At 59.5% G+C, this 12,850-nt stretch overlaps 1 protein-coding gene across 1 annotated transcript; it reads right to left on the reverse strand.

The window, feature by feature from the left end:
- Positions 1 to 3,418: 3,418 nt before the first annotated feature.
- DOLPP1 (dolichyldiphosphatase 1) lies at positions 3,419 to 12,321 on the reverse strand. The gene is made up of 8 exons (XM_054584859.1): positions 12,233 to 12,321; positions 8,739 to 8,839; positions 8,419 to 8,503; positions 8,223 to 8,322; positions 7,915 to 8,013; positions 7,269 to 7,397; positions 6,691 to 6,780; positions 3,419 to 4,865 (listed from the first exon to the last, which is right to left on the reverse strand). Exons 1-8 carry the CDS (start codon positions 12,306 to 12,308, stop codon positions 4,829 to 4,831), a joined length of 717 nt encoding a protein of 238 aa, XP_054440834.1. The 5' UTR covers positions 12,309 to 12,321; the 3' UTR covers positions 3,419 to 4,828.
- Between the last annotated feature and the right edge of the window lie 529 nt (positions 12,322 to 12,850).

The raw sequence follows: 12,850 nt of genomic DNA on the forward strand, positions 1-12,850 counted from the left end.
TTGGTAGAGATGTTCCAGCCGACGAAGCAGGCAGGTGGGGGAGGACAACTGGCCTCCTCCCAGCTTTCCCTGTGTCTGGGAGTTGGTGTCACAGCGGCCAATGGCCCCAGTGGCCAGAGGAGACGAGGAAGAGCCCTCAGGCTTAGGCCAGGGAGCTGTGGGCCAGTCCAGGACAGCTCCCACCTACCCGTGACTTGGGCCTCTTCAGTACCTTGGGCTGCGGATGGGGACGTCTCTCCCAGGGAGCTGTGGGGCCCTGCAGGCCGGGTCTAGTGGGCCGTGTGGCTGACACCCAGGGCCCAAGGCCTCATCCCGCAACCTCCCCACTGAGCCCAACAGCAGTGGCACCCCAGGTTACATAGCCCCCTAATCGGAACCCTAAACCTACCTACCTGTTCCAAACCCCAGGCACCTGGCAGAAATGGTGTCTTGCCAGTCAGGTGAGCTGTATGTGGGGAGAGGAGCCTCTCTCCGAGGGACACTCTGACCCTATGACACCTGAAAACCCAGAGCAGAGAGTGGGGCTGTGGGTGTGAGACCTCATGGAGCCTGTGAGAGGTGACAGTCACGTAAGGATGGGGCCTGTGGGTTTTCTCCTTTTTTCAGATGAGGAAGTGAGGCTCGGAGAAGTTAAGGTCACCAGGCCCCTGAAGAGCAGAGCAGAAATTCCCCGAGGCCATACTTGCCATACTTCAGGCCAGGGTGCGGCAGCCCCTGCAGCCAAGGCACCAGCCCCACGTCACACCCGCCACACCCACCGCGACGCCCCAGGGCAGGGGCGGAGGAAGGGAGGCCTTGGGTGGAGCCAGATTAGGTAGAACTCACCCCTGTTGGTACTGGGGCCTGCTGGGGCCTGCCGGGCCCTGCCGCCTCTCTCCAGAGCCACAAAAGACGGGGGCGGGGCGGGGAACTAAGCGTCCTCGTTCTCCAGTGAAGGAAAGAGAGGATATGCCAGTTGCCCAGAGTCTCGGGGCAAGAAGTGGAGCCCGGACAATGGGGCAAGTGGGCGCTGCCCTGGGCCGGGCGCTCCTCAGGCCCACAGCAAGGCGGGGTGGGGGCCCTGTAATGCCAGAGGCGGGAGGGCGGCCGGTACATGAATGCTGCTTCCTGGGCCACGTGCAAGAGGGCCAGGACAGGCATGCAACACACAGCCTGGTGTCCTCTTCTGTACCGCGGGGGTGATCTGCTCCCTGTGGGAGCCACCAGGAGCCCCAGGAAGCGGGGGCCCCCGGCAGCTGAGCGCTGCCTGAGCAACACTGAGGAGAGGCCACGGGGACGGGAGAGCGAGCAGGCCACGGACACAGCAGTGTCACCCAGGACTCCCAAAACTCGAGTCCTAAAGACCACACAGGCCTGAACATAAGGCAGGGTTCCCCCTCCCCAAAACTCTCCTTTAGGGCCATGAAGTACATCGCGGGAGGTACGTTGAGCTGCTCAAACACCCCCCTGTCAGATGGAGTGCTTAGAGGTCCTGGGGGCGCTGGTGGGGAGGGGGAAAGCAAAGGAGCAGAGCAACTTGGTGATTATTCCTGAGGGTATGGCCTGTGTGCTCACCCTTGGAAGTGGGACAAGCAGGTGCTTTAAAAGTCTTTGGACACACAGGAGGTAAGTGTTGGGGAGACGACGCACATACAGGATCTTTAAATCCACTGTCCGAATGGTATGCCAACAGGCACTTGTGGCTCGAGATATAATTTCCAGTGACAGCATCATGCGTGAAATCCAGAAAATGATGCTGAACCCAGAATTCAGGGAGCTGACCCAGAGGTGGCCCTGGGGCAACCAGACCCTGAGGGCAATGATGCACTTGATTTAAAAAAAAAAATAAGGAACTGCTCTAAATTAATACACTTTGTGCAACGTGTTATTTGAAATGTGAGGTGTAGTGAGTGAAGGAATCGACGATTACTCGGCTGTTACCCAGATCCCCTAAATGACCGTCCAGGTGGGCATGGACTTGGCTTTGGCTCTCTTCACGGGGAAAGTGCAGCGGCCGGCAGGGAGCCAGGCCTGCAGGGGAGCCTGCTGAGGGGGCGAGGGCCAGACGGAGGGGGCCGCACCAAGGCCACGTCCACAGCGCGGCCGACCAGAGCCCCCGAGGAGGGTGTCCGAGGGACTGAAGGAGGCCGACAGTACAGGGGCCCTGCTGCCTCCCGGCGGGGACTGGGGGCTGGGGCCCAGAGGGCCGGGGAGGCAGAGAAAAGTAGATGTTTAAAGGCACTTAGGAGGCAGAGTCAGGAAGACTGTGAGCAACAGGAAAAGAAGTTGATGGCGGTGGTAGGTGGGGGCAGGTATGTTGTTTGGGGTGAAAGCCAAGTCTAGCTGGGACTTGGGACACCCAGGGCTCAGCCCTTCTCTCTCCACGTGCACTCAGGGGTTCTGCCCTGACGTCTGGTTTTTTCCTCTTCAACCGTGTCTTGCCCATGAAACATACCTGTTGAGCTCATTTTTCAGCTATTGGATCTTTCTGTTTTGATTCATTTAAAAATCTTCCACAGTTCAACTTAGTCCCCATGACCTGCACACTTTCAAGGTTGTGTTCTACTTCCTTAAAATATAAAATTTACAGTTTGTGCCCAATCATTCTTGCATCCAAGGGTTTTGCAGGTTTGTTTCCACGACCCGCTTCCTGCTGGTTCTGTCGCAGTCACTTCCTTCTGGCTTTGTCTACGTTCTCTTCACTGGAATTTGAGAACTACTCATACAAATGGCAAGTCTAGGATGTAGGCTCCTTCCTCCCGATATTTATTTGCTTCTGCCTCACATCTCGAGTGAGCTCGCCTGTACTGAATGTCAAGGTTCTATGGGCCACTTAGGAGCACTGACCCACAGCCTTTGAGCTCTTGCGAGGACAGGATTATCTCTGACCCCTTCACCCTAGGGTGTAGCCAGTCTGCATCTCAGCTCAGTGAATCAGAGGATTAGACTCCTCACTGTGGCCAGGTCCGACCTATGTCCACCTCACTCTTCCAAGGCCTCCAAAGCCCTGGCTGTTTGCAGTTATTTCTTCCAAAGCGACATCAACCACACACACGCTCAAGCGATACTGAACTACACAAGGGGCGGAGGTCCTGGCAGCGGCTTAGGAAGAGCGCACCGGGGGCCCCTGCTCCTCCAGGGCTGTCAACGGAGCGGGGGCCAGGCTTACTGCGAGCAAGTCTGGAGCCAGCCAGGGCCACACAGCGGGGTGGACTGGGACCGGGAAAGAGGACACTTCCTAACTATGTGGCAGTGAGGTCTCCTCTGACTCTGGTGGGAAACGTCGCTGGGCCAAACTGTGGCTTTGTGGGCAGGGAGGAACCAGATGTCTCAGAGATGCTTAGGAGTCTATGGTGTTCACCATATCCTTGCTCCTCAGAGTCACGTGTCTCCAGCCGCCTCACAGGAGCTCAAGTCAACATGTTCTCAAGCTGCCAGAGTTCAAGATTTTATTTTAAAACAATAGTAAACAATTTCATTGATTTTTCTTAAACCACCTCACACTTGGCTTGTCTCAGGCAAAACGTACAAAATAAGAAGGAAAGAGGAGGGGAGGAAATGTGGGGACTGACCAACCTTCCCCAGAAACAGGCCCCTGGTCCTGGCACCTGGAATGGCTTTTGGACAGACACTGTCTTCAACAAATGAAAAAAAGAAAGCACCCAAACATTGTGCTTCAGCAGCGGGTTAGGAACCTCCACAAAGAAAAGGAGGGGTAGGGTTTGATCACAGGTCCCATGCAAGCCTGGGTCAGTTCTAGAAACTTCCAAGAGTCTGGAAGCAGGTCCCCTCCACAACCCCATCTCAGAGAGACTTAAGAGATTGAGTCCCTTTAGGAGGGACCCTGCTCTGAGCTGGACAGTGGGGATCTGTGAACCATGCCCCATACACAGGCTGCAGGGTGGCCCCAGGCCAGCTTCCAGCCCCTCAGAGGGGGCCGGGAAGGATAAGGAATGTTCAGAGCGAAGAGGGAAGGGAGGGGAAGGGCGGGGACGTCAGGCACCCGCGCAGCCCCTTCCCCTCAGCCGGCTCCTGGTTCCTTTGCATTTTGTTCTTGTGGAGATGAAAACTAACTGCTCCCAGATGGCAGGACCAAAAAGAGCTGTAAACAGCTTGGGTTTGCTCACCCACATGTGCAGGCTCTTTTGTCAGAAAGGGACCACTGTCTGGGAGACAGGGGACCAGAGAAAGCCCTTGTGGTGCAGGGTCGATACGGGGTAGGACACACGACAGCAGCCGCCAGATGCGTGCTCTCCCTGGGCCCGGCCCCCAGACAAGGGAACACTGAACGAGGCTCTGGAACGGCAGTGGCGGCAGGGCCGGTACAGGGCGCTTCCCGCCTCTGGGAGCCCCAGGCCGCCTTTCAGGCCCAGGAGGAGGCAAAGGGCCTGGGCCCCTCAGCACTTGGGGCAGCCACAGCAGAGCAGGCTCTTCCGGCCCCATCTCCAAAATCCTGCCTGCCGTTAATAAAACCAAAAAATAAATAGTGTGTGTTTTTCACGCCACCTGGATTTCCTGGTCCCGCGAGCACAGGTGCAAGCCTTTCTCCTCTGCCCCACACCCAGCGCCCACACCAAGGGCACGTTCCGCCCGGCCGGGGGCCGGTAGCAGCACAGCGAGGGTCTCTGGCCGTGTGGCCCCTGGCAGCAGGCCTCCAGGGTCCTGGCTGAGGGGCTGACTCAGCCCTTTGGGCCACCTTGTTCATTCAAATTAAAATAAGAAAAAAAAAAAGGCTCCACTCGGTGACTTGGGTCTGTAGAGGTCTCTGCTTCGTCCCTCTGTCGTTCCACCCATCCTGCATGGCGTCGCGCAGGCCAGACCTGGAGGCTGGACCCACCTCTCTCACTGGTCACTGCAGTTTCGTCCCCAGCTTGCGTTGTCTGTTCCTACAAAATGGGGGCGGGGGTCTGAAGTGAGGGTGCCCGGGGGTCAGGTGAGGGGATGCCTGGCGTTCAGCGACCCCCTTAGCTGGCCTCTCCCTACCCCCCGTCCTAGCAAAACAAGTGGAGGCCCACCCCCAGGCACCCCAGTGACCGACTCGGGCCAGGCCAATCAGAGCTCCTGCCCTAGACCTTCGCCCTGAAGACGGTCACTCTCTCTAGCTCGCCTGCATCATCGAGGCCTCGGCTCTGGAGTCCAGGGACAGAGCCAGGAGATGAGGGCCCGGGCCGGACTCCAGCGATTTACGGGGAGCCCCACTTCACAGATAAGCCAGCACAAGCAGGGCTGTCACAGCTGACCGAACAGCCTGTAAGGCGAGCTCTCTGTTGCGAGGCATGTGAGCGACGGCAGAACCGCTGACGGAGGCCACAGAGCGGACGGGAGCGCCTGGTCTGGGGGTGCGGCTATACCCATCATGGGGCCAGGGAACAGGGAAGCAGGGGTAATTCCCCCATTTTCCAGAGGGCCTGGCTGAGGCTTAGAAAGAGGACTGGGGCAGTCTAGAATCCCAGTTCAATTTCAGAAACCTAACTGCACCCACTGGTCCCAAGGGATGTCGCCCAGCTTCGCCTCACGCCCTGCCCCGCCCCGCCCCCTTGATCCCTGGGCTCCAGCCTCCGCCTCTCCTCCCTCGGGTGGACTCGCCACACGTCCTCCTGCCTTGGAAGCTTTGCGCACGCCATTCCCTCTTCTGGGAGCGCTCCCTCCCAAGCCCCACCTTTGCAGCCTCCGCTACCTCCACATTCAGGTCTGTCCCCCCACCCCTACCCCCCAGGGCAGCAGGCCCACCTACCCTGCCTCCACACCTGGTCCCTGCCTCGAGCTCTCAGGCCCAGGGCCCGCATCACATGGGGAGGTGCCTTATTCCCTGACCCTGGGGCTGCCTCACTCTCTGCCTGTCCGCAGCACACAGCCTGGCCCAGGGCCTGTGCACTTTGAAATTTTGGTAAATGAAGGCAGGCATGGCCAGCAGGGTCGGGTGGGGCAGGGCGGGGCCAGGCAGGGCAGGACCACTCCAGAGCCTGAGCCAGCTGGGGCCTCTCACCCAGTAAAGAGATTGCTTGCCCTAACCACCCCAAATCCCCTTTCCTCCTGGATCCGGGGCTTTACCCTTAAGCTCCTTAGGATAATTTGGACCATGATGCACTAGACACATTCCCAGGCTGCTGTGATGCCCTGCCCTGCCCTGCCCTGCCCCATGATCCCTCTCACCAGCTCCCTGGGGAAACCTCGCAGGCCCACTCTGGAGCCTGGCCTCCCTTGGCTCCCTTCTGCGCCCTGGGAGGAGCCAGGCCTTCCCCACCTGGCTGACACTCCACCCAGGACTTGCGGTGAGTGGGAAAGCTCAGTCAGTATGCCCCAAAGCCTGGCTTTGCATCAACTTGCTGTGCAACGTTTGACCCATTTACAGGGAAAGTGTCTGGACTAAACAGTCTAGGGGTCATCCACACAAACGCATCCTGAGAATCCCGGTGGCCCAGCTCCCTGGTCCCAGGCTACAGGGGTTACAAGCAGGCTCTGGGCCAGACGGCCTGCTCCCCCACCCACGATCCCTCAGTCATCTGTGAAGTAACTCCTGGTCTCATCTCTGAGCCTCGGCTTTCTCATCTGCAAAATGGAATCCAGGAGAGGATTCAGTGAGGCGGTGCAAGAAAAGTGCTTAGGCAGGTGCCTGGCTCTTGGGGAGCCCTCCTAAACTGGGGGCAGGGGCTTCCCTGGGGCCATGCCACACCGAACCGGAACCCAGTGACTACTGAACCTTTAACTCACCTGGCTTCGGCCCGGGTTACTGTGTACTCAAACCAGAGCACGTTGGGGATGAGGCTTGTGTCTCGGATTAGGAAGAACTCAGAGATAGGCCTGGAGAGACAGACACCCAGACACCCAGGGCCACATCAGAAATGTCAACAAGCCAGAGTTCCCAATCCGTGCCTGAGGCCAGCCATGCACCTTCCCTTGACTGTTCAGAGAGTCTTTGCCTGGCCAGTGGCCCCAGAGCCACTGAGAGACCCAGATGTGTCACCTGTATGACACTGAGGCAGGGGCAGTCCCTCAGGCACACACAGCTCAGCAGGACTCAGGCTGCTTTCTAAGCCCCTGAGGGCCTAGGCGAGGACAGAGGGTGCCATCTTGGCTTCTGGGCCTGAGGAAACCCCGGGGCAGCAGGCGAGTGGGGCCTGCAGCCTTATGTCCACCAGAGGCCTGGACACGAGGGCTCTCCCAGGGAGACCGAGGCTGGGGTAGGAGCTCCTGGGTCCTCCCGCTGATGGCCCCTTCCACAAGAGGGGGCAGGGACCAAGATGCCTGGGAAGGCGGGAGGGGCAGCAACAGGGGCCGAAAGCAGTTACCAGGATGCTATCCTGGGGAACAGAGGGGTGAGAACCTCCTGGGTGAAGGCAAACCAAGCGATGGCCATGAGGCTTCCAGCGACGCCCCCATAGAGCACCTGGCTCCAGGTGTGGTATAGCAGGTAGACCCTGGGCCAAGGACAGAGAGAAGTTCATGAACAGGCCTGCACGATGCCCCAGGCCCAAGTCCTAGGTTCCCGGGGACTGTGTGCACACAACCCAGGAGGCACACACAGACAGGTATGAACCTCTGTGAACACAGAGCCTCAGGCCGACTTCCGGGAGGAGGCAGGGGGTTGGGCCTTGACAGCTGCTCTCTCAGCTCAAAGTGAGGGGACAGCTCAGCTAAGACTCAACTCCCTTCTCTCTAGCCCTTGAACTCCGAGTTTGTCTGCCAAGGGCTACCCCAGGACGCTGGGAACAGATGGCTGATCTATGGAGGTGGCCTGAACCCTAGGCTCAGCCGGGAGGAGAGAGCAAGGACTAGCTACAAGGGGTAGTGGAGCCCTGCCCCCATAAAACAAGAGGCTGGGACCCCTTTCCCCGCCCTGCCCTATGGGCTCTGGGACCAGGTCTACAGGGAGGTCCAATAGGGACCAAGACCCAGGGGCAGGGTGCGGGGTGGGGGCTCTCCCTCCCTCCTTACCTGCTGTAGGAAACTAGAAGGGCTGCGGTGAGGAGACCCAGGGAGAGCACGTGCCTCCACAGCAAGTCCAGGAACCTGGCGTTGTTCGTTTGATGCATTCTGGGAAGACAGGCCTGTCAGAGGGCCTCAGCCCACAGCCTGGAGCCCAGGCCTCCCAAACCGCACCCCGCCCCATCCACAGGCTCCCTGGGCGCCTGCTGTCCTTGCTGCAGCTCCTCCCACCCCCAGAAGAGGCCAAGCCCCGGGGGGTGTCCAAAGGAACCTGGTCTGGGCCAGGTCAGGGCCAGTCCAGCCAGGGAGAAGCTCACCTTAAATACAGGAAAAGAAAGGAATAGACAGAGAAAAACCACATAAACTGGGAATGACTGGAGGGCATCCCGTACTTGGTGCCCACTGCCGTGTGGGGGCCTGAGGGAGAGAGAACAGGGCATGGAGGGAGGATGTAGGCCTCCCCGTCAGGGCCCGGCCCCGGGGACCACCAGAGCCGCACAGCCTGAGCCCTACCTCCACACGGCCGCGGCTCCTGGATGACGTGTTTGATGAGCCAGTTGACCCCCTCGTTCAATGCCAGGCCCCCGAGGAACGAGATCTGCCGGGAGGATGTGTGGTCAGCTGGGCCTCTGTGCCCCCTGGCCACTGCCCAGCCCCACAGGCCGTGGGGCTGAACTTCCCAGGCCAACTCGTGAACAACCTGGGACCAGCCGGGAGGCTCCAAACACCTCAAGAAAGGTGGAGGCATGGGAGGGGCGGGGGAGCCCCCGGGATGACATGGCGGGAATCCCCCTTCCCGGGGAGAGGGCAGCGGGGGGCACCGACTCACTCACCGTGTGCAGCTCCCGCTTGAATATGATGAGCGTCACAAAACCGACAATGACAAATATGGGGCTGAGGCTCAGGTAGGCAAGGAGGTGGCCAGAGAGATCACCTGGGTGCGACAGGGAGACTGGGATGAGGACAGAGCGTGAGCATCAGAAGAGGGGCCAGCCCTACCTACGAGTTAAGCAGGACCTGAGCCAGAAAGGAGGCCCCAGCGGGGAGGGGCCCAGCACGCAGGGCAGGCAGCTGTGGCCGCCTGTCACAACGAGCAGGGGCTGGACCACAATGCAAGTCTCTGGCCTAGCCCAGATACTACACCCACCACCCTGCCAAGTCAGGAATTTGAACTCCTGACCCCAAGGCTAGCCCTGGGCCAGGGGCAGCCCGGGAGGCACACCGGTGCCTCTGGAACACAGCGCTGGGCTGAGACTGCCCCAGCCGAGCCCTGGGTCTCCAGGGGGACCTGGAACTCTCTGGTCACACACAGAGTTGAGCCTGTGCTGCAGACTCCCACAAGGACCAAGGCCAGGGGTGGGGAGGCGACTGTATTGCCCAATATGGACGCCTGTTGCAGTAACAGCTTCTCATTCCCTCTCTAATGGTCGAGAAACTGGCTACCTACTGACTGCCTGCTTTTTTACCATCCTAACAGGCCAGGGAGGGAGATAGTGTGAGGACTGCCAGCCCCTTTTCAGAGATGACACCGCAGCCAAGAGATGAGAGCCACTTTCCCTGCAGCTCAAGGGCAGAGCTTATGTCAAGTCCAAGACCACTGTTACCATTGAGGGCAGGGCGGCCACGTGGCCACCCTGAGGTCAGTGGGCATGGCTCACTTCCCGGGCCAGCACTTGCTGGCTGCTTGACCTCAGGCAAAGACTCCACCTCCCTGAGTTTCCACTCTCTCATCTGTGAAAAGGGGAAACTAGCACCCACCTCCTATGCCTGTGTGAGACCCAGCAGCTAGGTGAACTCAGCGTGGGAAATGGCCAACAGCCCCAGCCTGGTCTCACACAGGCTGCAGAGAAGGTGCCCACACGGGGCTGAGCCCAGATTCAGGCTGAAGAGATGGGCACACACCTGGCCTCACCCCAACCACCCAGGGTAGGGCTGGCTTGGAGTTGGCCTGGGACAAGAAGCCATCAGGCTCAGTTCAAGAGCTAGTGCTGCCACAGGCCAGCCGCGCGACGCTGGGTGAGGCCTTTCCCTTCTCTGGGCCGTGGCCTAAGACTGAACTTCCCACGGCTCCTCACCCACGCGACAGCCTGGCCTCTTACAGCCCTGAGATTCTGGGTCTTTCAGCTGCCCGGCTGATGCCCAGAGCACCTGACCACGAGGACAGGGAAGAGCTGGTACCCCGAACCTCTGGCCACCTCCATGGCCTGTTGCACACATGGCGCTAACCTGGGACCTCCCTGCAGATGCTGCTGCCTGTGACTCTGGCCTCGCCACTCGGCTCCAAGTCCCTCAGCGGCTCCCTCTGCCAGCTCACTGAACAGGCCCAGCCCTGCTCCCTTCCCACCCTGTGCTCCAGTTAGTTCCAGGGAGCGCACTCTAGTTCCCTGAACATACCGCGCTCTGCCCTACTTCTGGACCCGACCCACACTGTTGCTCCCACCTGGGATGCTGCCTGGGTTAATACAACATAAAGTAAGTGCCCACTACAGTGGCAAAAAAGACACGTTCCTGCCATCGCAGAGCTCTCAGCACGGCAGGGGAATATGCAACCAGGCATCATTGACGATACGCTATTGTTAGCGTGGACGTTGGGCTGTGTCTGTCTCTTCCTCTACACATCCCGTAACAGCAGGGATGGGGGTCTCCTTACACAGCAGTCAATCCCCCAAGCCCAGGACAGCGCCTGGCGCTTAACTGGGCTCCAAAATAATGGTCAGTGAGTGGAGAATGAAAAAGGGCCAAGGGGTACAAAGACACGTAGAAGGCCATAGAAGAGTCAGCAGGGCGCTAGGCATCAGGGATATCCCCAGGCTCAGCCAGGTCCCTCCTCCAGACCCACCATCCCTACAAAAGGGTCCCTCATCACAGCCTGCATCGTACTGCTCACAACCTCCAGGTTCCTGATCCTTGTTAGACTGTGAGCACTCAGAGAAACTACTCTGAGGCCAGGCAAGTGGAGCCATGAGGTGCTGAGGCCTCAGCCAAGTCCTTTCCCTCTCCAGGCTTTGGCTTCCCTCCAGTAAAGTGGGAATGTTTTCCATAGTCCAGGATTTCAGGGACTTATTGGTCTGTTTGACATTCTAAACCCAGAGCTAGCCCAGGGACTAGCACGCAGGAGGTGCTCAACGGATGCTGCCTGAATGAATGGACAGGTGGATGGATGGATGGTGGGCAGACAGGCTGCAGGGCCCAGCACCTGGCAGTGCCACCCCACCCCCAGAATGACCGAGAACACCCAGGGTCAAAGTTCTCTGGCAGCCAGCCTGGGGCCCTCAGCAGGGCCAGGTTCTCCCATCTCCGCCCAAAAGAGCAACATATGATGAGCAGGCCCTTCCCAGGACAACAAGGGTTCCATGAGGGGCTCACTTGATACCCAACAATCCTACCCAGGGAGGGCAGGGTAGGCTTGAGAGGGTCCTGAGAAGGTGGGATATTAACTGCAGTTATTTTTTTAATGCTTCCTGTGCACCAGGCACTGCTCTCAGCATTTCTCACGCCCCCTGTTATTTGATTCTCACACCACTACTACAAGGGAGGCACTGAGATTAGTTTCACTTGAGAGATGAAGTGACTGGGGCACCTACAGGTGAAGTCACCTGTACAAGGCCTAGGCCTGAACTTAAACCCAACCACCGCGGACCCCAAGGCCCACGCTCCGCCACACTCTTAATAGAAGAAAGGTAGCTGAAGAACCTCCCAGTTGGAAAACCCTGAGCTTCTAGAGATATGTCTGATGGGAAGCTCCCGAAGTCAAGATCCTGGGGGCTCCCTGCCCGTCACCAGGTCCTCTCCGTTGTGGACAGTTCCCTGCTCAGGGCGTGGCACACCAGAAGCACTCAAACAACGAATAGAGCTGCCTGGCCTCGGTCTGCACACTTCCAGCAACGAGGAACTCGTTCTCTTATAGGCAACCCAAATAATGCACTGTTTGAAGGAAACAGGCACTCCCTTGCACGCCGGGGAGAGTCTGGCCTCTCTGGCTACGGGGGAGGCGGGGAAGGAGGGCCCAGGTCCAGGCCGGTAATCCTTTCCCGATTCACACAAACCCCCTCCCCATTACAGCCCACCCGTGCCCCAGGACCAGGGGGAGCAGCCCGGTCGCGCAACCGCAGAGTGCGCGAGCGAGTCTCCCAATTTCGCCCAGCTCATCGCCGCACCACCGCGCCTGCGCGGCGCGCGCGCCGGCCGAGCCCCTCCATGGCTCACTATTTGACAGTTCCTACCCCGATGCCCCAGCACCACCTCCGCAGGCTCGCGGGAGCCGGAGCACCCGCGGCTGAAAGGTCGGCCCCGGGAAGGCGTCCTTGGTGCCCGGGCCGCCTCTTACCTGCAGGATATTCGACGTGGGTAAGGCTGACCGGCCGCCATGAAGCGGGGAGCGAGCACTGTCCGTCCGCTGCCATCTTACCCGGAGACCGGGCTTCGCCCAGCAGCCAATAGGGTGCCAGGGGGGCGGTGGTCCTGACCTATCACGCTGGGGAGGCGTCGTGCATCCAATCGGAAGCCTATACAGGTAGCGGCGCAGCCATTTAGCGTGCAGGCCGTAGGGCTGGCCGCAGTGGCCAATCAGAGAGCGAGGTCCCTTGGAGCTGGCGAGCCAGACAAGCCAGCGTCCAATCCAGGGCGAGCGCAGGTAGGTTTCTGGTCAATCAGGGAAGAGGAGGGTTTCAGCCCAGAATAGAGGGCAGAACAGCCAATCAGAATGTGAAGCTGGCGCGCAGCGTAGGCAGGACGGGCCAATCAGGCCGTAGCTTGGGGGGCGTGTTGAACTTTGGTGGGAGCTTTGGTTTGGCTGGGACCTGCGCGGAGTGCAGGCTTCTCCGGTACTCCGAGCCCGCCCTGAGTCGGAGGGAACTGGGCACATACTCGAAGCGGGGAAGCCACCTCGGCACGATGAGGTCTGGGTCCACACACTTTTAATTATGAGTAAACAGAAGTCAAAGAC

The sequence above is a fragment of the Pteronotus mesoamericanus genome, unplaced genomic scaffold, assembly GCF_021234165.1.
Source record: "Pteronotus mesoamericanus isolate MK-2021 breed Mesoamerican mustached bat unplaced genomic scaffold, CSHL_Meso_final contig_78, whole genome shotgun sequence".
Lineage (NCBI taxonomy): Eukaryota > Metazoa > Chordata > Mammalia > Chiroptera > Mormoopidae > Pteronotus > Pteronotus mesoamericanus.

Bases quoted from the DNA above. Each gene is read 5' to 3' on its own strand.
- DOLPP1 (XM_054584859.1), bottom strand. From the start codon at position 12,308: ATGGCAGCGGACGGACAGTGCTCGCTCCCCGCTTCATGGCGGCCGGTC. The intron at 8,323-8,418 runs GTAGGGCTCAGG...TCTCTCCCTCAG, and splicing joins GGAGCCGCGGCCGTGTGGAG to GCCCCCACACGGCAGTGGGC. The intron at 4,866-6,690 runs GTGAGTTAAAGG...CCCATTTTGTAG, and splicing joins GTAACCCGGGCCGAAGCCAG to GAACAGACAACGCAAGCTGG.